The 26,398-nt window shown below is 41.1% G+C and overlaps 2 protein-coding genes across 2 annotated transcripts; one reads left to right on the top strand and one right to left on the bottom strand.

Moving 5' to 3' along the window:
- Positions 1-138: 138 nt before the first annotated feature.
- On the bottom strand, positions 139-21,739 carry ETFDH (electron transfer flavoprotein dehydrogenase). Its single transcript, XM_061992067.1, has 13 exons — positions 21,663-21,739; positions 19,702-19,848; positions 18,669-18,898; positions 17,681-17,762; positions 17,284-17,402; positions 16,915-16,992; positions 14,164-14,310; positions 12,369-12,509; positions 8,877-9,020; positions 4,175-4,343; positions 1,825-2,007; positions 1,252-1,473; positions 139-942 (listed from the first exon to the last, which is right to left on the bottom strand). The coding sequence occupies exons 1-13, from the start codon at positions 21,694-21,696 to the stop codon at positions 779-781; spliced, it is 1,860 nt and encodes a 619-aa protein (XP_061848051.1). The 5' UTR covers positions 21,697-21,739; the 3' UTR covers positions 139-778.
- A 306-nt stretch (positions 21,740-22,045) lies between these two features.
- Positions 22,046-23,608, top strand: C3H4orf46 (chromosome 3 C4orf46 homolog). Its single transcript, XM_010208742.2, has 2 exons — positions 22,046-22,337; positions 22,449-23,608. The coding sequence occupies exons 1-2, from the start codon at positions 22,170-22,172 to the stop codon at positions 22,602-22,604; spliced, it is 324 nt and encodes a 107-aa protein (XP_010207044.2). The 5' UTR covers positions 22,046-22,169; the 3' UTR covers positions 22,605-23,608.
- Positions 23,609-26,398: the final 2,790 nt, after the last annotated feature.

Below are 26,398 nucleotides of genomic sequence, written 5' to 3'. Positions count from 1 at the left end.
GCTTCTTTTTAAGCTGCAATGACTTGTGTTTTGAAACTCAGGTGTTCCTAATGTGTAAATCAATAGTAGGGGTGGTTTTGCCACTTATAACAAGTGCTTCCTAAGAAGCTTGATTTCACACTAAGACAATTTAGGCAGTTTCTGTTAAGAGTTTTTATTAGAACAGGCCTGATTTCTTATAAGCAACAGCAGTGTTGGTAGACATACAATGAAAGTGCAAGTATTACACTTTTTTTCTAAATGGCTTTACTAGTTTTATTGCAGATGGGCTCCCTGTTACCATCAGGAAAAAAAAAAACCAACCCTGCAACTATGATGTAAAATGTGTAATACTTAAAAGCAGTGACGTTTTTTAGACTGATGTATTTTTCCTACTGCAAGGTAGGATTATATATAGTAAATCACTCCAGAGAGGGAAAGTACCTTTTGGTTTTTTTTAAGAGTAGGCCCTAAATTCTTCCACCATACCCATGATTTTGGATATGACTCCTGTTATCACTGAACTTCAGCAATAAATCCAAGATCCAAAGTTCCTCTATCAGTCCTGAGAAGAACTTGATTCTGTCTGCCACACAGCTCCTGTAAAGAAGTCCTATTTAAATAAGGCTAGGGTTTAACCAGAAGGCACTGCCTTTCCACTTAATGCAACGGTCATACATGAGATTCAGAAACTCTTCAATACATTCAACTCAGTGCTGTACTTCAATTACACCGCAGCATAAAATACTCCAACTTATCTGTTGGTGATCAGAAGCCACCAAATTGATTTCCCATCAGTTTACATCCCATTATAAGCTGGTCCTCCTCCACCTTCAGGCACTACCCAGTTAATGTTCTGACTTGGATCTTTAATATCACATGTTTTGCAGTGCACACAGTTCTGAGCATTTATCTGCAGTCGTGATCCTTCTCCTGTTTCCAGGGGAATATATTCATAAACTCCTGCAAAGAGCAAAAGAGAGCCATCACTTCACTGAACAGCTTCCCCCTGCGCTTATGCTCTGCTACTTACTGGCAAGTGTAACGAGGGACGTATATTACTAACGTGATTCACCTGCCACCTTCCATATTTACACTAATTATTTCATCATGAAAGAACTGTTAATATATTTTAAGACCTGCACTTGAATCCTCTTCAAGGAGGAGGATTTTGATAGAATGCTTGAAGTAGTAAGCCAGATGGGCTACTTCTGAAGCACCCAAGTGTTTCTTCTTCTGAAACCAGCTCAGACACACATTTTTATTACCTACCTGCCGGACAAAATCTTTGTTCTGGTCCATCGAATACAGCCAGATTCCTGCTTACAGGGATGCTGTCATCTTTCAGAGTTAAATGAGCAGGCTGGTCATGTTCATGGTTTGTGCCACTTAAAGCCACAGACGACAGGAGATCAAAACTGATTTTTCCATCAGGCTTTGGGTACTCGATAGGCGTACAGTCTTTGGCTGGCTTGAGCTGAGCAAAATCTGGTCCTAAATATATTTTTAATAAGTTTCAGTATAGAAGTACTGTAAGCTGCAGTTATTCAAGAACTATTCAGTGAAGCTATTTTAACTTCCCTTGTCATCAGTACAAAGTATTTTGTAAAAGGTAGCCTTTTTCATGAAACAAAAAGCTATGCTAAGTAGGACAGTGCTTTCCTGTCTTCATTCACACTATATGCTAGAGAATAGGACAAAGTCTGCTTCAGTGCCTTACCATCTATTTCTTTTATACACTGTTAAGGACTTACTACTTGACCCGATATGATCTAGCTTCAGCCAAGGCCAGAAAAGACTTATGTATACATTTAGTATGTTTTTTTCAGGAGAAAATGACATTACCTGGGTGTTTCAATGTCCATGGTTCCATTCCTCTCAGGAGCCAATAAAATATACCTGTGTAAATCATTCCTCCATACACACCAAGTATGGTATGGCAAGATGGCCGGATGTTTCTAACTGCGTACAGCTCTTTCCAGACCCAGGACTTCTTGAGGTTCTCTTCATATTCTTGCACATCAAGTCCTAAAGCAGTACGTTATATGTTAGGTACCTACAGTACATAAAGACTATCCTTGAAAGAAAAAAAATAATTGCTGAATAAAAGCAACTGTTAGCAACAAAGGCAGCAAAATAAGAATTTCAGAACAGTATGCCAGAAATCACTAGGTGTGAGATCCCTTGTGTTGGCAGTTACCAGCAGACATCTACTGTGCCTCTGTAGCCTCAGAAACAAAGCAGCACTAAACTGCCTCAGGCCTCAGAAAAATAAAGAGATGGCCAGATTGCCGTATTGGCACATCTATGGGAAAACAGCTCCTGATCAGAAGAGTTTGCCTGTGATCCATGAGCCAGGTTTGTAATTTTAACATGTCGAGTTCCAAAGCTTGTTTTTTACAAGCGATGCAACCACAAACATTCCAATTTAAGTGACTATGACTATGGCCCCACAATTTTTCTCCCTTTGTAATCAGTGAATTAATGAGATATAAAATCGTTACAGTTGGAAAAGACTTTTAAGATCATCAAGTCCAACAACTAACCTCATACTGCCAAGCCCATCACTAAACTAAACCATATCCTTCACCTATGCATCTTTTGAATATTTCCAGGGATGGTGACTCTACCACCTCTCTGGGCAGCCCGTTTCAATGCTCAATAACACTCTTGGTGAAAAAGTTCTTCCTCATGTCCAATCTAAACCTCCCTTGCCACAACTTGAACCCATTTCGTTGTGTCCTATCGTTCATTACTAGAGAGAAGAGACCGACTCACCTCATTTCAACTCTCCTTCAGGTAGTTGTAGAGAGCGATCATGTCTCCTCTCAGCCTCCTCTTCTCTAGGCTAAACATCCCCAGCTCTCTCAGCCACTCCTCAGACTTGTGCTCCAGCCCCTTCACCAGATTCCTTGCCCATCTCTGGAAATGCTCCAGCACCTCAATGTCCTTTTTGTAGTGAGGGGCCTATATTTCACTACAGACTTTTGATTTAACTGGCCTTGTATTCTTTACAAATCCTAGACACTGAACACTTGACACAATGTTTCTTCAAATGAAAATGTTCCAAGAGCTTTTCCTTCACCATTCTCCATTACTAGTGTGTAGAAATAGATATTCTAAACAATACATTTTAAAGCCCTGTCTCTAGATGGAAACATGCTTTGATCCATATTTTCTGTCTCCCATAAAGGTCTGAAAAAAGTCATTATCTATGCAGAGAGAAGGAAGTGGGTTGTAATACCCTACTGTCTCAACAAAATTGGAAACAGCATATAAAACCTGTCCATAATCAAACAGGAGTGGCATGCTACCCAATGAACATTTATTGTTTCAGATGGGTTCTCAGCATTTTGGCCTGTTGTACTACTAGTTAGGTTTCAATTGCTCAGCATACCCTCTCTGGCAACACGTATTACATGTTTCAGCTGAATGACAGCTTACTGGGACTGAACCCACCACTACAGAGATTTATAAAATAATCATCATGTGGCACTTGACTACAGTGTCCATCTCTAGAATAACTCAAATTCTAATCGAGTTCTTCTGATCTGTAGTCTTTGTTCTTTAGATTTAAGGGAATAATTACGGCTTAGGCTACAATGCAGTGAGGATCAGGTGATTCCTTCAACGTGCTTGCATTACACGTAACAGCAAATACATGTAGTCTCAAACTGAGAAGACTATAAAATTCAGACAGAAAAAGGACTGAAGGAACGAAGTATCCTAACAATAATGAAGAGCAAACTTGAAAAATCTCACTGTTTTGCTTACATTTAATCTGTTCCTTTATTTTTTTTGTCTCTGATTCTGCAATCTTTCAGTATCTTTTTTTTTAATTGTAAAGCATCAATTGCTAACATATTTGTAGGAAAATACATACTATTCTTGTTTACTTGTGCAGGAAGCATAAGCTTACTTTTCAGATACTTGTTAAGAGGTCGGTCTATTTCTGTTCTAGCAGTAGGATCAATACTTAAGAATAACTAAGCAGAACTTTATTAATTTCCTTATTTTTAAGTAATTTGATATATAAATAGTAATTAATTAATAGCTACTTTTTTTGACCACTGTGCTTGTTTTATGATTTACTGGCATCTCCAACTAATTCCTTCAGACACGTTTAATTACTGCTAAGCTGTTGGTGATTCCAATGGAAGACAAGGTAATTATAAATCAAAGTACAGAGACTTACCTATGGTCTTTGACTGGAGGTTTTCATTGGTCAATTGGCTGAAGATGGCTTCTGAAGCCAACATGCCGCTTTTCATCGCCGTATGTGTCCCTTTGATCTTTGGAACATTCATGAGTCCAGGACTGCAACCAATTAACAACCCACCCGGGAAGGTGAGTTTGGGTATTGACTGAAAAGGAAACAGAATCATAGAATCATAGGATGGTAGGAGTTGGAAGGGACCTTTAGAGATCATCTAGTCCAACCCCCCTGCAGAAGCAGGTCCACCTAGATCAGGTCGCATAGGAACATATTCAGACCTCCAAGGAAGGAGACTCCAGAACCCCTCTGGGCAGCCTGTGCCAGGACTCCCTCACCCTCACAGTGAAATAGTTTTTTCTTATGTTAAAGTGGAACATTTTGTGTTCCAGCTTCATACCATTACCCCTTGTCCTGTTACTATCTACTATAGAAAAAAAGGGATGTCTCAGCCTCCTGACACCCACCCTTTAGATATTTATAAATGTTAATAAGATCACCCCTCAATCTCCTCCAGACTAAACAGCCCCAGTTCCCACAGCCTTTCCTCGTATGAAAGATGTTCCAGTCCCCTGATCATCTTGGTGGCCCTAAAGAAAGAAAGGTTGTTGTTTGGTAGGTTGGTTTGTTCTTGTTTTTCAATGTGAAAATAACATTCTGGAAATGGAACTGTACACTACCTAAAAATACATCAGTTATTCCATGTTATCAAGGAATTTTGGCATAGTAAGCAAGTAAGAATAAAGACATTGTGCTGAGGTATAAAATAATGATAACATTTTTCCTCAAATTCTCTCTCCAGTTGCTTTATTTGCAACAAGGCTGTGATAATGTGTCACTCAGCAATATTGTTTTCCTACTTCAAGTGAACTATTTATCTTTTTTTTAAAAAAAAAGGACATTTCCGTACAGTAAGCTATATGTAACTCATCTCACAGTTCATTAATCAGTGCTTTTTTCCACAAATCTTTTCTACCAACTGCACAGTATCCTCCCTGTTCCCTTTCAGGTCCCACTTATTTTGGTAATTGCTTGGCAACCAACAAACATATATTCTTGGTGCAAAGTCATTGTCTTACTCCCTTTCTATGATAAGCATAATGTCATGGAGTACAGTCAATTAAAAAACCTAAGACAGATGATTTGAAAACATCACCTCTATAGTATTAATATATTATGTTAGACAGCTGTATTAAGGAAGACCTCACCGTACCCTCATCCGATGAGGTTAAGACTTTAGACAAGGAATGGTTTCAACATGCAGGTTGACTGCAGCCCTTTAAGCAGAAAGCTGTGATGAAATTGTAGGTGTGAAACTGCTGGAGGTCAGTTAGGAATACAGCCTTCCTCCAAAAGTCTTCAGAACAGCAACTGTGGATCTAGCAGCCTGCCTTGATTAAAGCTGCCTGAAAGAATTAATTTTTTTTCATAGCCTAAATAATTTGACCACAAAGAAGTAGTTTTATTTCATGAATTTCAAGGGATACATTTTTCAAGATAATCTAAAACAAACATTGTGTTTCTTCTGTCTGTTCAATTGTTTTTTGTTTACTGTTCATCCAGGGCTGGTTACTTTTGAATATTTATAGCGTAGTCACAAACAAAATAGCGGTACTATGTGGCATTTCACCAGTGTTTTGGAGAATTTTTTTTAATCACAGACTCAGTGATTTGGTTTGTAGGAAAAGTAATTTAGGCTGAAAACACAACTACAACTTATAACTTACTTTTCACTGACCAGAAGTCAGAAATTCAGCTGTGTAACAGTATTTCAAAAGAATTAAGTAGGCAGGATGGCCTCTATTTTCACAAGACCCTTGGCCGAGAACAGTTATTCTGTCCTATCTCTTAGGATGCAATGATGCAGCACTGACATAAGCATAGAAAGACTTCTTGACTGACTCTTTGAATGCCATAAAAAGATGGTGATCAAGTACTTTTCTTCTACAACAACTGTTTCACTTAATAGGTACCCAGTGACCTACATACTGTCAAAGTATAAATGAGATTAAAGATGAGTCATATAATACGAAAGGTTACAGGCATCGCAGCTCTGTTAGTAATTATTATTATTAGTGCTATAGCACTTAGTGCCTGTCTTCACAGTCAGCTGAAGGAACATATCATACCAGGGTGGCGTAAGCCCTCCTTGCCCACAAGATACAGGGCAAAACCCTTTTCAGTCTTGAACACTTGGAGAAGCCACCACCCTCCTGGTAGCAAAGGGACAAAACAAGACTGGTTTTGAGCAGGGAAGAAGGGCAGATGCCTGCTCCCTGCAGAGTCCTCCCTGTCAGCACACAAGCAAACCCACATGCCACATTAGTTCAGGTCAGGGTTGAAAATCTGTTGATTCTAATGTTTGATATTTACATGGGTCATTGATAGGAAGTGTGTTTTCCCCAGTACTCACAATATACGTTGCTCAACAACAGCAACATCTTTTTTTTCCCCACAGAACTCAAACCATTTTAAAGTTATTGATAAAATGGAGACAAACCAGAGGTTGCATGGGAATGTCTTAAGTGCTTGATTTTGCAATTTTAATAAACAGAAGAATTAACAGCTATATAGATGCCAGTTAAAGTCTCCTCCTTCCACATACACTAACAAGTTAAAAAATCAGGGAAACATCCAAGAGCACTCTTTAAGACATAACGATGCTAAGTTGGTGTGAAATAAATACCATAGTCATAAGGTTACCTATAACAGACAAAAAAAAGCTTAGACGTATGGTAATTTTATACACTTATTTGATGCAATACTCTCACCAAAATGAAAACTGAAGCTACAGAATGACTTACATAAGAAAATATTCCTGGACTGCAGTGATGCAAATGAGTCAGACTGCTTCAGTTATTAATCAAAGCAACACATGCAAAAGAAGAGCTAATCTTAAAAATCTTCCTAACTGAATCATCAATAAAGCTTTTTTTTTTTTTACTAGAAGCTAGTATTAAGAAAAAAAGCCATTTTAAAGTGTGACTTCATGATTAACTAGACAATTCTATCTACAGGAAGTTAAAACCCAACAAAACAAGCTTTTATATGAGTGCAATCTGCACTGTTTTAAGTCCAACAAAGTAGTCCAAAGATTAGGCAGAGATGCATAAAAGCTGTAGTCCTACTGTCTGTGTAGCTGAACAAAAAGAATATCTTGTGCCTTAAAAAACACCGTGTTCATTCGGCCACATGATTTGAGTATGAAACTGAAGTCACAATCTGGCTACTTCATCAAAGCCAGAAATTCAATAGTCACTATCTGTGACAGAAATTACGAAAATGTTTTAATCTAGGCTTTTATATAAGAGAACTTCTCATTGCACCCCATGCACTGGATTATCCATTTTATCTGTGCTAATCATGGACTCACAATGGTTTCCAAAATAAGCAGTATCACAGCTGTGTTACAATGTGGCACAATATACATTCACTTCAGAGTGGACATAGTAATTGACCCCCAGACTGATTAAATGTGTATCATGTGTGTAATCAAGAAGTTGCTGCATGAATCCACATGACTCGGTCCCAGGCATGCACACTGGTGTCAAAGCCTAATTCCAGAAGACTGTAACAAGAGATACACTGCTGCTGAAATTCTACCTATATTGCAAAAACCATGTGAACACACACACATACCCAAGAAGAGGTTAAAAAAAAGGCAAAGCAGCCAGAGAGCAGAATGGAATGGTCCCACACACAGGCTGCAGATCATGAACACTCAGGCTAGTTTTAACCTCTAAACTGAGTCCAGAAGTTGGATCTGAGAGCCCAGGACACGCAGCCATGTGTTGACTTCTCATGTTGGAATCTTGTGTTTCAAGATTCCCACAAGAAGCTGACAGGACTTTAGCTGTTAAATACATAGAATCACAGCATGGCAGGGGTTGGAAGGGACCTCTAGAGATCATCTAGTCCCACATCCCTGCTACAGCAGGTTCACCTAGATAAGGTCACACAGGGACGTGTCCAGGTGAGTTTTGAAGAGACCCCACAGCCTCTCTGGGCAGCCTGTGCTGGTGCTCCCACACCTTCTAGACTGTTGTCCTGCAAGTTGTTCCAGTCATTTAAACTGATCTTAAGTCTTAATGAAAACACTTCTAAATTTTCACCTTTTAGACTCCTTAAGGGAACAAAATAAACAAAGTATTCAGTCTCCCAGGAAAGCAGAAATTCTAAGTTGTGCATGAAAGATACTGAAGAAACCTGTACTTGACAAGGTAAAGACCTACCTACCAAGCCACATAACTTCAGCACCATCATTGACTTAAGGGCCAAGTATTGGACAGAAATTCCCTCTGCTAGCATAAATAAGTAATTTGGAAGATATGTCTCTCCCTGGTCCCACAAGAACAACAGAGGAATGGTGCCACTCTCTGCTTCCTGGGGTTACAGGAACAACAGATTTATCTCTAGCTTTTTTGCTGCTGAACATATTTGATTGCAATATAAAATCTACTTTGTATTTAATTTAGAAACTAAAGTGAGTATGCCAGAATATTTTTAGAATGCAGAGCCTAAGTCTAGCAAATCTCAGTAGCCAGTAACCAGCAAGAGAACAAGGTTTTTCTGTCTGGTAAAACTTTTGTCTTTATTCAGCTTTATTTGTTTAGTTGTTTCCCAAATGCAACTCGCATCTGCAGCACTAAAAACTCAAAGTAAAAAAACCTCATGAAAAAGTTACCTGTAAACCACCTTCGTTAAGTGCTCTGGCACCATAGGCAATCCTTGTTCCACCCTCCAAAGTAGGCTGTACACTAGGATGATGCTTCCATCTCTGGAACTCCCTAAATGGATTCAAATACGGATTTTGATAATCTAAACCAACCTTAAAAGAAGAAAAATGGTACAATATTAATGAAAATAAAGTATGACATTTCAACAGAAGCTTGAAAGCAACCACATATTACCACATCAACTCTTTAAATCTATTTTACACTAAACCAACTTCAGGATCTTTCTATTTACAAGAAATTACTCCCAAAACCACATTCTATTAACAATACAGTAGAAGCAAATATAAGAATTTGCTGCTACAAGACTGTTCTCTGCCCTACCTGAAACCTGAAGCACGGATAATATTTAATTGCACTGTAACCACCTTGCATATGTCTTTGAAAAAAAATAACAAAATTAAATTAATTATGGTTTAATGGGCAGGATAAGAGTGAAAATTTGGTTTACATTTATATTTCAATACTTCTTTGCCCTAGAAAACCTAGAAGAAGTAAACAATTATTTCTAGATAGTTATGTCCTTCTGCTCACATATTTTAACCAGTTCTTCAGATCATTTAGCAGAGTCAATTATCGTTTCCAATTAGTTGGGCCATTGTATAAAGCACAGGGGAGCAATGAAAAAAGCAGAAAATGGGGTGGCAAAAAGACTTTGCCAATTGGATGGATGCCCAGGATTCTTATGCAAAGCATTCCAGAATTTGCCCAAAGGTATATGCTGCATTTCCCATCTTTAATATACTTTTAGAAGGACTTACATTGATGTTTTTTCCTCTTTTGAGAAAGGGATTATTTCTGGTTCCTATAAGCTTTGTTAGAGACAAATAAGCAACAAACAGTGCTCTGATTTCTCTGGCAGCTCACTGCTTTTAGAACACTGCTTGCATTTACTTTTTGAAAAATATTCAAAATAAATGCAAGATAGTCCTACTAGAAGAATCAGCTCAGACTGACACTGATGTAAAGTTCAAAGATGAAAAAGTGCTTGTGAGTTTACACAAAAGTTGATTTTCTCCTATCTGAACTGGAGATAACATGAATATTACTGATCACTATTCTCTCTAAGAATTATAGAATCATAGAATGGTAGGAGTTGGAAGGGACCTTTAGAGATCATCTAGTCCAACTCCCGTGCAGAAGCAGGTTCACCTAGATCAGGTCGCATAGGAACATGTCCAGGCGGGTCTTGAAGACCTCCAAGGAAGGAGACTCCACAACCCCTCTGGGCAGCCTGTGCCAGGGCTCCCTCACCCTCACAGTGAAATAGTTTTTTCTTATGTTTAAGTGGAACTTTTTGTGCTCCAGCTCCATCCCATTACCCCTTGTCCAGTTGCTAGCTACTATAGAAAAAAAGGATGACCCAACCTCCTGACACCCACCCTTTAGATAGTTGAAAATATTAATGAGATCCCCCTTCAGTCTCAGCCTTTTCCAGACTAAACAGCCCCAGTTCCCGCAGCCTTTCCTCGTATGAAAGATGTTCCAGTCCCCTGATCATCCTCATGGCCCTGTGCTGGACTCTCTCCAGAAGTTCTCTGTCCCTCTCTACTCTTCTATAAGCAAACAGAACTTGAATGTCTGCTGTCTGTACCTCCTTTCAATATTGGAAACCTGCCTGGGACAACCATGTGTGTCTGAGAAAAGATAACTTTTTTCAATGTTTCTTACAACATGGTTAAATAAAAATAGTTTTCACCTGCACACACTCCAGAATCCTGCAATCTGGAAGATCAAACTGTCACCTCACTCTTATGCTGCCTAAAGTCCAGATGTGTGCCTGACTAATCACAACACTAATGTACAAAGCACATGCTTAGGATAAACAGCGTATGCTTCATTTAGGACTGTAGGTGCTAGAAAAGCACTTCCCACCATTGCTCCCTGCATCACTGGCAAGCAGAATGACACAAGACTTTGTCTCTAGTGAATTCAGTTCCTCTGAGAAAGAGGCAATAAGAAGGAAGAAGCTGCCTGTTCAGTTCAGAAAGACTGAAGCTAAAGAGGGGAAGGTGAATGGCACTGAAGAATGGTAAGATGAAACTGAAGAGCTCAAAAAGGGAAGGGATGCTGCATGTGGAACTGCAGAGTGTCACTGCTTTACAAGCATCTCTCGAAGTGGAGTTGTACCCATGGTTGGCACGAGAATGAACAAATGGAATTGCTCATTCCATTCGCATACTAAGTATGTGTGATTCAGACATTTCCTAACTTGTAAAAAACTGTGTGAGCACAGTTTTAATTCATTACCTGGTTTGGGCTTTAACAAAATGTAGTGGTTTTGCCTGGACCAGGTTTTGGTAATGAGGAGACTACAGGGGTGGCTTCTTTAAACAAAGAGCTACTGGAAGCTTCTCTGTAGCTGATGGGGCTAATGCCAGTCAGTTCTAAGGTGGACCTGCCACAGACCAAGGCCTGGCCAATTAGTGACTGAGGTAACGCCTCTGTGAATAACGTATTTGAGAAAAGGGAAGAAGTTGCTGTGCAGTTGCTGAACTTTAGCAGCAAAAGGCAGTGAGAATGTGAAAACATCTCCACAGACACCAAGGTCAGTGGAAGGGGAGGAGGTGCCCAGGCACTGGAAGAAAGACTCCCCTGTGACCTGTGATGAGAACCATGGTGAGACAAATGTGCCCGTGAAGTCCATGGAGGCCACGGGGGAGCAGAGATCCAGTCGCAGCCCATGGAGGACCCCACATCGGAGTGGGTGGATGCCTGAGGGAGGCTGTGACTCTGTGGAAAGCCCACAATGGCGCAAGTTCCTGGCAAGACCTGGGAGCCCATGGACAGAGAGGAGCCCACACCAGAGCAGGTTTGCTGCCAGGACTTGTGATCTTGTGAGACCCACATTGGAGTAATCGGTACCTGAAGGACTGTTCTCCTGGTGAGAACACGTTGGGGCAGGGTGTGAGGACCTGCCTTCATGGAAGGGCCCATGCTAGAGCAGTTTGTGAAGAGCTACATTGGCTTCTCTTCATACAGGACTATCTCCTGTGGGATGGACCTCACATTTGGTTTTATTTCTCTCTTCCCTGTTCTGATGGTTCATCAAACCTTTTCTCCCCAGGCTGAGCCTGTGATGCTAATTGCTGAGTGATCTCTCTGTCCTTCTCTTGACTCATGAACCTTGTTATATTTCTCCCTCCCCTGGCCAGTTTAGGAGGGGGAGTGATAGAACAACTTGGTGGGCACCAAGCCAGCCAGGGCTAAAACACCACACAAATGTGTTTAGTTTTCCAAAAGACATTAGATTAAAGAGAGATTAATATGTCAAATTAGCCTTCCTTAATATGGACATAAGTGCACTTAAGATTAAGAAAGTACTAAATTTGGCCTATCCTCCTTCTATTTTAATTTTAACATCAGAACACAGAAATGCAGTTGCATAAAGATGAAAACCAAACAACAACAAACCAGCATGAAAAAACCAAAAATTTACTTACCACAAATCCAAGAGCAACTAAAGGTTCACCCTCATTTAAGTGATAAAGAAAAGATCCTCCATATGTATGTCTGTCTAAAGGCCAGCCTACAGTATGTTCTACTCTTCCTGGTTTCCATTTCTTTTCATCAATAGTCCATAACTGAAATGAAGATGACCAACAAATCACTTTATACTGAAAGTAATGGACTTTCAGTAATATAATAAAAGACAAATAAACAATGAAACACAGAATAAAATTAATGTATTGCTATGACCAATGCATAAATTCAGACAGCAAAATACCAGGTAATAAGTTTTAGGATTACCATCTATGAATTCCCTAATACCCTTGTTTCTTGAAATGTTGCTCATCAGAAAATGAGACTTGAGACTCCAGTACTATACCTAAAGTTTTCATTCAGCCTCAAAAGCTTTTACATTAGTGACTCCGATAGATACTTCTGCTAAGGAGAAAAACCTCACAATTTTTTCACATGAATCACTAATTTCCTCACAAGTTTTTCAAGGTCAGACTTAACAATATGCCTGAGCTGATCTGAATATTTGCTGTCAGACAGGTTTTCCTCTCTCTGCTTTCTCCTACACATCTCCAGTGCTCATTCAACCCACGGTGAACCCACAGAAGCATCTCTGTGATTCCACTAATGAAACAACTTTCTGCTCACTTCACAAAACGTCTCTTCACCACGGAGCTATGTGCCAGATGCACTCCAATGACAGAAGGGCAGTTGAAGACCATTAGATTGGCTCAGGCATAGAGGATACATCTACATTAATGTTTCAGTTTCTATTAAGGAGAATATTTTTTTAGCAGGACTCCAAATTCCTCCCTTTCACTCTGCTTTGCTTCATACTGCAGCTGTGGAAGGCATCAACTAGATTCCTTTCACGTGAAACTAAACTGTAAGACAGGCTCCAGAAGCCCATTCAAAACATGCCAGTCATGAAAGGGCACTGAATCCATGGGACTAGGTCAGAGGTAGTCCAAAGTAAAAATAAACCTGAAATATGCACAGTATGGGTACTAGTTCATCTTGAAGCAAAAGATCTGTGCAGCAAACCCCTCCTTTAATGACAACTTAGGTATTAGAAATTGCAACCAAGACTATGTAATCCATTTTCAGAGTGGTTATTCTCTATGTAAGTGTAAAATAATTCTTTAACAAGTTATTTTGTAGCTGGAAGCACCTGCTTATAGTAATAAATTAAGAATGTTCTAGTCAAACTCTGAACGCATCCTAAGTAATGCAGCTCTTCTTCATGAGTGGCATTTCCTGAGTATAACATACTTTAAAAATGAAACCTGATCCCTATCCTCACTTTGTAAGTTCATTGAAGAGATCTGAGAGGGTGAAAAAAAGCTCATCCAGAAGAAGTTTCAAAAACCATGACTTACCATCTAGAACAGCTCTTTTCTTTCTCTAATTAATATACAGAAAACCCATAGAAAGCCTTTCCTCTTCTTCCTCCTCAGGTATCAAAACCCCCTAAAGTTAGGCAGCATGAGTAAAAAGTATTGAAAACAGATTTCACAAATGAACACGATTTGGAATCAAATTAAGACACTAAGAGTGGATACGAATCATAGGTACCTCTAGAGCCACAAAATTCAAGGAGCAACTTCTCTGATCAGGTTTAGAATATCAAAGATTTTGAAGTCTCAAAGTGTAACTCAAAATCTATCATTCTAATGTCTTACACAAACTACCCTAAAAGCAAAGAAAAACTGTTTGCTTCACAGTATTTTCCTTAGTTGTTAAAATTATGCAGGCGATAAAGTTATGCATATATACCTCTTTCAGTCCAATGCCATAGCTCTGGGGTTGACATTTCTCCCTTAGATTGTATTTTTTGTACAGCTGTTTGGCTAGATGTCCATGACAACCTTCAGCGAAGACTGTGACTTTAGCATGTAGTTCCAAGCCTCTTTCAAAAGTAGCCTGCAAGTAGAGCATTTCATCAGTAGGTCTGTGCCATAGCAAACTCACAGTAAGAAAGTGGAGGACATTAAAGTGTCATTTTAAAATGACATTTTACACTACTTTGTGGCACTGCCCAGAACCTACAAACCACTGCAAGCTATGGCTCTAGTCTAGTTGTTTTCTCCATCTAACCACAATGCAACCTTGACAAATCTTGTAAGAGGATTCTAGTAATGCAGCACTACACACAATCCATTACTGATTTTTTGTTACTGAAAAAGAGATTCACTTCCACATCGGAGCATATTTGTATCATATCTGCATATCCATATGGTGCAAAGGAACTTTGACTGAACACAGAATTTTAACCTGTAACTTCACGCTTTAATTTTTGCTCATGAAGTTGCATTACAGTAAAACATCCAGTAAAACATTACATACAGTAAAAAACATTACATACAGTAAAACTCCCTTCACAAGACAGAGGCTAGACAGCAACATCAGATCAGAAAAACCTGCATCACCCCTGCCCCAAAACCCCCACCACCTCAAAATAAAAGTTACTGTAATATTACACCAGTCTTATATGTTAAAACACACAGTAAAATTAAACTAAGTATCATTATATAAAAAAAAAATCACATAAAAAATTCCAACGAGGTTGAGATTAAGAGCCTTGTGTGTGAGCATAACATGCACCTGCATTTGTGAGTGCACTGAAGGAGAACATTGCTAGATGATGCTTGAGAAGACTCTAAATACACATAACCCTGCAGGGAAAAACCCTAGCCTTTTAAAAAGAAAAGAAGCTTGATTTGAGTCAGAAAGATTAATGTTGAAAAAGATAATGAAAACAGTCTTGGATGAAGATACCCAGCAGTACTCAATAACAGCATCTCAAGGTAAGTCAGTATAGGTCCAAGGAGAAGCTTGTTGCTTTGGTTTTGAATTGCCTCTCGGGTGCAAACTGCTTGGAACTTACTGCTTGAGTAACCTCTGAAAAAGGCTAGTGAATGAAAATGTTTCCTCTAGTCGGGAATTACCTTTAAATAGGAGATACACCAAAAATTGGTCAAAATCTTGTATTCCTTGTATTTCTGATTGTCAGTCTGACAACAATGAATTAGGCTTACAAAATACTAAGAGAACTACAAGAACTTAATACTTGATCTAAAGATTAAAAATATATACTGTCCAATTTGAACCAGATTTATATAAAGTAAATCAATTAACTACAACTCCACATCAGAAATTCATGAAAGGTATTAGTAATGTGATAAAGTTGTATTTCATAGCTGACATCTTCCTCCAGTATCTACACAAAAATCAACATGCAGTTTGATATTTTTGTTCGATTGGTGCTGACTGCAAGGTGAAACTCTATTCATTAACCACAGTCTACTTGATTAGGCTCTGACAATATTCTAGCCTTGAGGGTTGTACAAACTATGTCTATTTACCTGCACCTATGTCTATTTAGCTGCTACTGGAGGTAGCATCAGCTGACCTGACAGTTGAAACACCTGAGTACTCAAAGTTCCATCAGTGTCATACTAATGATGTACAGTAAAGTTAACAGACACAAAGGAATTCTAGGTTTTGAGTGTGCTTTAAGAAAATAAAATCATAGTTCCTTCCCATTTTGACCCAAACACACAGCAAATTTCCAATACAGTTTTACTACTGCAACAAGGTGTGTTACTTGCTACTCACCTGACTGTAGAAATGCACACCTGAAAACAGAGCCTGCCTGTCCCTTACAGGAGGTAGCTAGTACTATACCGGGAATACCCATTACTTTTCCCTGTCAACTCTTCCTCCTCCACGTTCTCTCAAAATAAGAATGAGAATTTCCCCTTCCTTAAATGGCAAAAATAGACCACACTTTTATCTGAAAGTAAATATCTCTTTGAAACTCTACGTAACTAGTAAAAAACCTTATGAAAGAAAACAAATATTAAGAAAAAAAACCTCAAAACTTGTACCCTTAATTTCTGTAGCCAAAGAATTCTGTGTGAAAGTTGCTTTGGGTTGTTCTGACATGCCAAATTCTCTCTATGTATTGCACAGAGAAGCAACGTTCTTACTGCAGGTTCTACATTCTATTAAAAATCAAAGTCTGACACTTAGCACAGGGAGTCACCTCCTGGAAAGATTTGGTGTGTACCTTGCCCCAACAAGGTAGGAAGACCATCAACAACTGCACCTGCAGTTGTAATTATCAAAGAAAACAAATCATCCAGAAGCACACTCTCTTCCATGTTGCTAGTTACCAGCTGGACACCAGTTTTCTATTTCGGCTTTGCACCTTTTTTACTGGGAGTTCCTGGAATTTTTTGCTCTGTTTCCCGATTTCACATGTGCCAAAACGTTCTTACAGTACTTCTTTCACGTCACCCTCAAATAAACCTTTCTGAGAAGGCTTTTTCTAAAAAGTTTACAATGTTCTGGGACCACAACTTTCACAGGTAATCGATGCATTTTATATATGGACAGAACAAAATAGCTACAGAATTTTATGCTTTTTCTTAGGCTGCAGCAAGACTACTGACGGCAGCAGAAGCAGATATATCACTCTTTTCCCTAATCAGACCTCCAGTTATTGGCAAGATAGCTACTTACTTTAGGTGCTCCATCCTTTTGAATCCCCACATCATTAGTTGCTATCCCTTTCACGCTACCGTCTTCATGAAAAAGAACCTTTGGAAATATTTGAACAAAGAAATAAAACATTTTAATGATCTGTCACTTCATTCACAAAAAGTTGAACTTCTACGTACTACATCTCTACTGGTGAAACTCGAAGATTATAGATTTATTAACACACTGTATGATCCGCATGCACTTTGCTGGATCTGGGTGAGAGAATTCAGACACTGAAACACAGTTTTTCACAATACACTTCTGTTAAAAGGAATGTTGTGAATGTACAAATAATTAGGAGTGAAGGGGAGTTCCAAAAACACTTTTCATATATACACTGATTATTACCTCAGCTGCTGCATAGCCTGGATACAACTCAACACCCAAAGCTTCTGCTTGTTCACCCAGCCAACTCACAAAGTGGCCCAGACGTACTATGTAATTTCCATGATTAACCATCGGAAGTCCTAGGCAAAAATAAAAAGACCCAACACACACACACATAGAACACTAAGCAAAACAGAAAAGTTCATATACACCAGATGTCACATCTTCTTCTACAACTACTACCTTCACAGCAACATTATGAGTTACCACTGCCATTATCTACACAGATCCCATCACTGGAAGCTACTACATTCTACACACACTAGCTGTAGTACGTTGAGTCAAAATTGTTTGATTCATGGAAAAGGTGAAAAAGACGGAGAGACAGATGAGTCTTTACCACCTCGCTAAACTTTACCTGGAAGAATTGGCACTGGAATTCTAGATGACTTTGTTAAAATTCCAAACTTGTCTTCAGTTACAGGAGTATGAAGTGGAGCCTACATAAAAGAAAAAAAGAAAATAGAAGCCGCACTGAGGGTTATGTTTTTCTAGCCAGTTCAACAAAACCAACAAATCAAATCAAACAATTAAACTGGCAGTCAAGTAAAGGTTTAATAAAGCACTTCTTTAAGAAGTTATCACAAGAGAGAAGATACAGTACTTTATGAGGTGGTCAGCATGCAAAAATCAACACAACTACTGAGGTAAAAAAAACAGAACAAGGCCTTGCAAACTACCTCTATAGTTGGCACATAAGCTTGTACTACATCACTATTCTAGATCTTTCTGAAGAAGGCAGCTCAATTTGTGTATTTAACATAGTAAGACAAAACAACTAGTTGATGGCCTGATGCTTCTTGCTCCCGGGTGGTAGCAGGTAGCTGGTTGCTGGCTGTTCTGGCAGAGGTGGCAACTCATTTCTTGCTATCCTCCCTCCTAAGAGCATCTTAGGCCTCTGTTAGACTGATGTATCTGCATAAAAATCAGTGTACTGTGTGTCACTTTGAGACTATGAAGAACTATCATTGCTTTTGCACAAGTCTGACACTGCTAAGAATCAACTGTCTTACAGTCAGCGTAGGGGAACTGGATTCTGCACAAAGGCAGTAAGTGTAGCACATCCCAGGATGTAGCAGATACACTGAGTATACACAGCAAGGCTACTGTATACAAGAGCAAATGTCACAGCATATCTGTGCAGACATTATGCTTTAGCATTGTCCAACGAGAAGAAACAGACTACAAAGAAGGTCAGGAGTGTTTGCTCTTTTAGATCAATGTATTTCAAAATGGTACAAAGTACCAATGGTGCCAAGGTACTAAGTCATACCAGAACACCGAGTCAGATATGGAGTTCATTATAAGCTAGTGATTAATTTCAGTGTTTATATGCACATACTTACCCCTCGTTCCTTCCAGTCTGGAAAGAGTTCTTCTAAGGACCTTGGCTCAAGACAAGCACCAGAGAGTGTATGTGCACCAATCTGAGAGGCCTTTTCCACCAGACAAACACGTATTTCTTTGCTATGCTCAGCAGCTAACTGTTTGAGACGAATAGCTGCAGAAAGACCCGCGGGGCCTGCCCCAACGATGACAACATCAGCTTCCTCCGCAAATCTTTCCATGTTTATCCCTTTGATAGAAAAACAAAAAGGATAATATCATAAACCAATCTCCAATTTCACCCAGAGGCTCCCTCTCTCTCATTAAACCTCGATCTGTGATACTGGCTACTGGGTATCCCAGAAGTATTACTTTGCATTAAAGGCAGAGAAATATTCAACAGAATTCCCACCTCAGTACTTGAATGAGTGCAGGACATTACCTTCCCAATATAAAGTTATATCTTTTTAAGTTGTACAAAGATATATTGTAAAAAAATGTACTCAATCTCTATGCACCATAAATATCACCTCAGAATGTTAAGCTGAAGAGCCCAGTAGTCTAGCTGTATCACACACACTCTGTGAAACTCTAGGTAAGAGAGAATAAAAAGAAAAACAGACCCTTGATCAGTACACATGACTTTATGAATTAATCAGTGTCTTTTCTGGAATTGAAGTCACCAGAACTGTCAAATGTAGAGGCTGGAATGCTCAGATATATGTATTAATCTTATTTTCTCACAAACTGTCATGGTATGAACAATTGAAAAAATCCAATAGATATATATCTGACAAAATTAGATATTGTGATGATAGCTAAAGCAAAAGCTGCTTATATATTTTCTTTAAATAACTAGGATCAGGTTTCATCTGATCCCATTTCATAGCATTAAAGACACTCATTGTGAGACAGCAACCACAAAATTAGTATGTGAGAGTATAGAATTTCCTGCAAAAAGAAAAGAACCCCACAGTAACACATTTTAGCACCTTCAAAACTAAGCAATAGTAACAGCAAAGAAGCTTTTAAAAACTGCACTTTTTCACTCACCTTCCCATCGTTTGTCTTTGTCCCGAGGATGAATTGTATAATGTGTGGTAATGCGAGGCACAGAGGCAGTAGAGGCACATCTTGCGATATGCAGCGATGGAATGCTGTCTCTCTTTATCAGCTTTAGAGTGTGAAAGCACTGACGTGCTGCAAAACCAAGAAACAAATGTGTCAGGTCAGGCACTTTCCAAATTTTAGCAACTTTTCAGAGACAAGAGAAGATGAGAAACCATAAATACAGATTTTTAAACAAAAAAAAATGGGAGTGCACTGCATAATTCCATATCAGAAAAAAAAATAAAACCATTAAAAAGCTTCCCTTTTAAGCAATCTTCACATAACACCACCCAATACACTGGCCAGCCATTTTGGACAGCTGACATAGGATAACGTGGATGTACACAGATGAAACACCTGTGAAGTTCCTCCTTAATTTTGAACTTCAAAAGATTTACATCAAAACAAAAAAAGCTGCTCCATTAAAAGTAACTAAACAACTGTACAGACAGGACATGCAAATTCAGCTCTCCTGACATCTCAGTGTACGTTGAGATACAGAGTTTGGGCTACAGATAGACAATTCATCTGAAGTAAATGTCATAGCCTACAATAAAAGCTCAGACTGAAACCCAAGTACAATTTATGCAAAACTACGAACAGTAAACACCATTGACTTTTTACCTCCGCTGCAGATACATTAAGCATTGCAAGAATAATTTTGTTGCAAGAATAATTATCTCTTAAGCAAAAGGACCAAATGAAAGTAGTACTCTGTTCAGAAGGGCTATCGCATGTTGCATTCTTCTAATTTTCCTCTTTCACAGCAAAATTATGAAAAGATATGTGACTTGTACTCAGAACATCAGTACTGTTAGCATCAAAACTAGTTATAGTTAAAATGTCCATGAATTAATGCACCTTGACATGTATTTTTCCTTCCTTTAAGGACTCCCTTTCCCTACTTTCATGGGTGAAGAAGGATATCATTTAAGGTAGAGTACTTCTGCAAAATGACACAAGTAAAATCACCAACACCCAGTGACTGAAATGTTCTGTGAAGAGTGACAACTGGCAAGGCCTGCACAAACATTATAATCTCTTGTAGACACAGTCAGGATATTGGTGTCTAGATGCAAGGTAATAAGTATTACCTATGTCGGTTTCTTAAGAGCAATTTTGTATATAACCAACATAGCACAAAAGCTATCATCGCGTCACCTCATCACTCTTAATTATCCTTTACCAGGTAATACCTGACAATAAGCAATATATTTTATAAGCGTGGAAACAACCACAGAAACACATGACACCTTATCTTGATTTCTGAGGAATCTTTATTTGAGCCGAACTGATAGTACTATGAATTACACAGGGTAAAACGCATTACACAGGGAGCGAACTGAGGCTGCGCCGTGGTGCTGCCGACGGACCTGCCCGCGCGCTGCGAGGCGCAAGTCCCCAGCCAGTTCTGTCCAACACCAAACTAAATTTACTCTTCGCAGCTCTTTAGCAACGGCTACCGGGACGCCGTCTCCACAACTGTTTCGTCAGTAAGGGTACGCATGCAATCGCTTTATTTTCCCTTTCAAAACAGGTATCACTTGCTATGACTCTCCCCCAAAATTACGCTGCTTATGCCCCACGTCACAGCCAGCCAGAACGCGTTAATTAAAAGCGCATCAGGCTCTGCCGTCCCGCTCGGGCGCGCCTGCAGGTGGACAGCGGCCGCCAGGGCCGGAGGGACCGCGGCCCTGCCGCCGCTGCAGACACCCGCCGGCCCGCGGTAGCCGCCGCCGGCCCCGCCGCTCAGACGAGCGGGCGCGTCCCGGCCGCGACCTTTGCTCTCCTTTCGCGCCGCGCCAGCCGCCGGCCTGGCCCCGCCCCGCCCCGCCGAGCGGCGGCCGCCCAAGCTCCGTTCCCTAGGGCTGCTCAGCCGCCCTCGGAGCGAGCCGGCGCGTTACCTGAGCTAGAAGACGGACAACGACACAGCAGCATAACGGCGGCCCCCCGACCCCCTCAGCACCCTCCGCGACCGCCCTCCGCCACGCTGCGCTTGCGCACTCGGCTGTCCGCGCCCCCGCCCCGCCCCCTCATACCGACAGGACTACAGCTCCCAGAGTGCCCGGCGGCAAAACCCGCCGGAAGAAACGGGGCGGCGCTGAAGGAAGGCGGGGCGGCGCTGAAGGAAGGCGGGGCGGCGCTGAAGGAAGGCGGGGCGGCGCTGAAGGAAGGCGGGGCGGCGCTGAAGGAAGGCGGGGCGGCGCTGAAGGAAGGCGGGGCGGCGCTGAAGGAAGGCGGGGCGGCGCTGAAGGCGGGGCGGCGCTGAAGGCGGGGCGGCGGTCGTGCTACTGGTGCCCGGTGCTGCGACAGGAAAAACTAATACTCCCGGCGTGCACTCCTTTGCACCACAGTGCACGCCGGGATATGGCGGGGTGGCGCGGCGGGCGGTGTCTGTGAGAGAGCGGGAGATGGATACGGCCGAGGCGGGGTTGCTGCAGCTCGCCGCGGTGCCTGAGCGGTCACCCGCTGCCGGGCCACCGCGGGTCTCTGGCAGGAGCGAGGGCTCGCGGCTGCCGCAGCTGCCGGCTGGCGATACGCAGGAGATGCTAGAGGAGGTGGAGATGCAGATCGGTGATGTAAGTGCCGGCGCACGGCTGGGCGGGCGGCGGGAATCCCCTCACGGAAGGCGGCTGGGAGAGGGGCCAGCCGGGTGCCGGAGACCCCTAGCCTCTCTGTCGTTCCTGCAGGCCGCCTTTTCACTGGCGAAGATCCTCGAGGCGACGTCGGCCGTGTCGGCCCAGGTGGAGGAGCTCGCCAGCAAGTGTTCGGAGAACGCTCGGTTCCTCAGAACGTGGCGGGACCTGCTGAGGGAAGGGTACGAGTCCCTGAAGCCCAGCGGCTGAGCTTGCCCCCGTGGCGCACCCTCAGCCTGCGTCGGACTGGAGCGTGGGTGTTTTCAAACAACCTCTTTTCAGGGAATTCACACGGAATTCTGTTTTCCTTCAGCAGCTCCCCGTGTGCCCAGAGTTTTGATGGCTCGCGTGGATGTTGCATGTGAGTCAGCAAGTAAAATAACTTTGTTTAGGGAATCATTTGTGACTTTTAGGCTCTTCCATTGCAGCTCAAGCGATGTCATACATTAAGTACTCTCCCTTTTCTGTTTTGCTTTGCCAACATGGTGGATACAAAGTTAGTATGTGTGGTATGTACAGAACTATTTACTGGTGGGGAACTGTCAGCCCTCCATTTTAAGAGCTGTCACCAGCAGGAACCCTATCAACTTCAGAGTTAAACTTGCCAAACTAACTTCATGTTTTTCCTCTATGCGTACTTTTTCTTCATGTTGAGGATAGGATAATGGGGCAAGTTGTGGTTTATTCACAAGCTTTAGATAAGACCTGTATCCCAAACCTTACTATTTTTGGCAGTATTGCAATATATTTTTATAAAGCTTCAGATTTTTTGCAAGATATTTTACTACCGCAAACAATTTTACACTATCTTTTCATGTAATAAAGTGCCTTATGATGTACCGTATATCTCTGCATGATAGAAGTGTAATAACATTGTTTACTGATAGGGTGGATGATTCTGATGTGTAAAAAGCAAGTTAGAGCTTTTCCAGTATTTGGTCCTGTTTTATATCTTTGCCTTAAGCAATTATTAGTTAGTCTGGAGCTCACAGTTCTGGGAAGATCACTAGTCTGTCATAAGTAACTGTACTGAAACTCCTGTACCTTTACCAGAGCAGTGTGGAAAAAAAGTGATGGTGAAATGCAATGGGAGACTGCAGAAGAACATGGTTGCACCATAATGTATTAATCAGCCTCATTTTCAGTGGTAGAACAACTTTTTAAAACTACAAACTCTAGTTTTATTATCAAAATAATAAAGATATTACCAAAAATTCTGAAATAAGAGTATTCTTGCATTACTCATAGAAGCAAAGATGACATTCACTATATCCATAATCAACTTAGGTGAAAAGCAGAAGTGTCTTTGCATATCTATCTCGCCATAGTTGCAGCCATTGAGGAGGCTTGGCCTCTCAAGAGTACACAGATTCTATTAAATGGTTACCCAAGTTAAAGGCAATCCATGTGACAAGATTTCACTTAGCTGTCTTTAACCCCGCAAGCCAAAATATGGCTAAGCAACTTGAAAAAGAAGTTGTTTTTTTCAGCAGATAACCTTTTATTTCAATAAAACATACAGCAGTGGAAACAAGATGCTTAACAATCTTCAGAATAATAAAAAATTCTGTAAACAATTGAAGTGTGAGTCACGCTTCTTGAATTTCATCTTACACTTAAGAAGTGCAAACATTGGAAGTATCTTTTAATTTAACTTAAGCTTCAAATCATTAACACAAAAGAAATGTTTCTTTTGCCTCTGTGGGCTTCTAGGCTGTTGGACTGAATATAGCACTGAAAGAAGTAAGGAAGTTCATGATGGAGAAGATTCTCTTCGGTAAGTAAATGCAAAGGAGCTGCCTCTAGAGGATCTTTTCAGATGGGATACATATTTTTTCTTACTGTTGAAACACTGGGAAGTAAAATAAGGGCTCAAAAAGTGCCGAATGGTTATGCTCCTTACATTGTTATAACCGTAGTGGTCATATGCATGAGGTGATTAAAACAAAAGAAGTAGATGTCATGAGACCTTCCATTTGACTGTCTCCCATTATTCCATGTACAGAGATAGACATCTTAGGACTGAACTTTGCCATGGAATGCTGCTGATGGTAGCCCATTAAGAAACAGGAAAAGGGCAGAATCAAGATGGAATATTCAATCCAGTCCTTCCAGGGAAGGATGCTGAAAGAGGAAACTCACCAGCTATAGCTGGAGGACACTCAGCTGAGAAAAAAAAAAAAACCCCTTTGCCTTTTTTTTTTTTTTCTTCCCCACAATTCTGCTTCTGCCCAAATTAGAATTATCATTACAATTTCAGGATTGGCTTTATGTGAGTGAAATAGTGGTAAATTTTTAAGAGGACTAAAATTTTCACTAGTTTGGCTTTGCCAAATGTAATAAACTGGTCTATGAAATGTAAATGTATTTCTTGGGGCTGTTGCTCCCTAAAGCTTTTAAGAGCTGATGCAGCCTTAAATGCAGCCGGTCAGAAATTTTGAGGAGGAACAAAAAATTATTGATGAGGAAACCAATCGACTCTTAAAAGATATGCAGATAGTGAAATGAGGAATTGTGGTTTAGCCTGATGTCCCCCCAGTCAGAAAATCAATTCCCCTCCTAAACTGGACAGGAGAGATTGAAATATAACAAATGGCTTGTGAGTTGAGATGAGGACAGAGATATCATTCGGCAGTTAGCGTCACGGGCAAAACAGACTCAGGGAGAAAAAGGTTTGATTTATTAAAGGAACAATAAGAGCAGGGAGGTGAGAAATAAAACCGTCTTAAAAACACCTCCCCCCACCCCTCCTCTTCTCAGGACTCCCTTTCCTTCCCCACCAGTGGTGTAGGGGATGAGGGTTGCGGTCAGTTAATTACAGATGGACTTTGCCACTGCTTCTTCTCAGGGAGAGGCCTCCTCACACTTCCCACTGCTACACTGAGGGATCCCTCCCACAGGAGACAGTCCCTCACAAACTTCTCCAGCGTGGGTCCTTCCCGTGGGCTGCAGCTCCTCATGAACTGCTCCAGCATGGGGCCTTGCATGGGGGCAGCTCCCCACATCCTGCCTCAATGTGGGTCACCCACCGGGAGAACAGTCCTTCAGGGACAGACTGCTCCAGCCTGAGTCCCTCACAGGATCACAAGTCCTTCCAGCAAACCTGCTCTGGCGTGGGCACCTCCTCCATGGACTCCCAGGTCCTGCCAGGGACTTGCTCCAGGATAAACTTCTTACGGAGTCACAGCCTCCTTCAGGCATCCACCCGCTCCAATGTGGGCTCCTTCATGGGCTGTGAGTGGGTCTCTACTTCCCAGTGGTCCTCCATGGACTGCAGGGGGACAACCTGCTTCACCATGGTCCTAACCAAGTATAGGGGAGCCTTTTCAGTGCCTAAGCACTCTCCTCCCCCTCCTTCTCCACTGACCTTGGTGTCTGTGGAGATGTTTTCACATTCTCCCTCCCTGTTGCTGCTGCAGTTTTGCAACTGCCCAACAACTTTTCCTCCTTCTCAAATACGTTATTCACAGAGGCATTACCTCCATCACTAATTGGCCAGGCCTGGGTCAGGGGCAGGGTCCAGTTTGGAACTGGCTGGCCCTAACCCTGTCAGCTACATGTGAAGCTTTTGGCAACTTTGTTTAAAGAAGCCACCCCTGTAGACCCCTGCTACCAAAAAACCTGGCCCAGGCAAAACCATTACAGGAATTTAGAAAAAAAAAGTTTAATGAGGATAACCTTTTTTCTCCCCCAAAGACAGATGATTTTGAAACATTCTGGTTTTTTTTTTTTTTTTGGTGAGGAAATAATCTAAATAACTGTCTTCTTATTCTGATACAGGATGAGTTATCAAAATGTCAGGTACTGTTGTAAGATGCTAAAATTATTGTTGACTTGTGCCTGTGGACAGGCACACTGCTCCCTCCTCTTCCTGCTTTGGTTTGTGGGACCTCAGGTGTCATGCTCCCCTCACTCCCTTGTCTTTCACCCACGGGTGTAAAGCAGTAAGCCCACAGGTGTGCAAGCTAACAGTGCAGCTGTCACCATGAGGTTTTAAAAGGTAT

The sequence above is a fragment of the Colius striatus genome, chromosome 3, assembly GCF_028858725.1.
Source record: "Colius striatus isolate bColStr4 chromosome 3, bColStr4.1.hap1, whole genome shotgun sequence".
In the NCBI taxonomy this organism is placed as follows: Eukaryota; Metazoa; Chordata; class Aves; order Coliiformes; family Coliidae; genus Colius; species Colius striatus.
The sequence above is the reverse complement of the archived record's forward strand: the minus strand, read 5'-3'. Positions and strand labels throughout refer to the sequence as shown.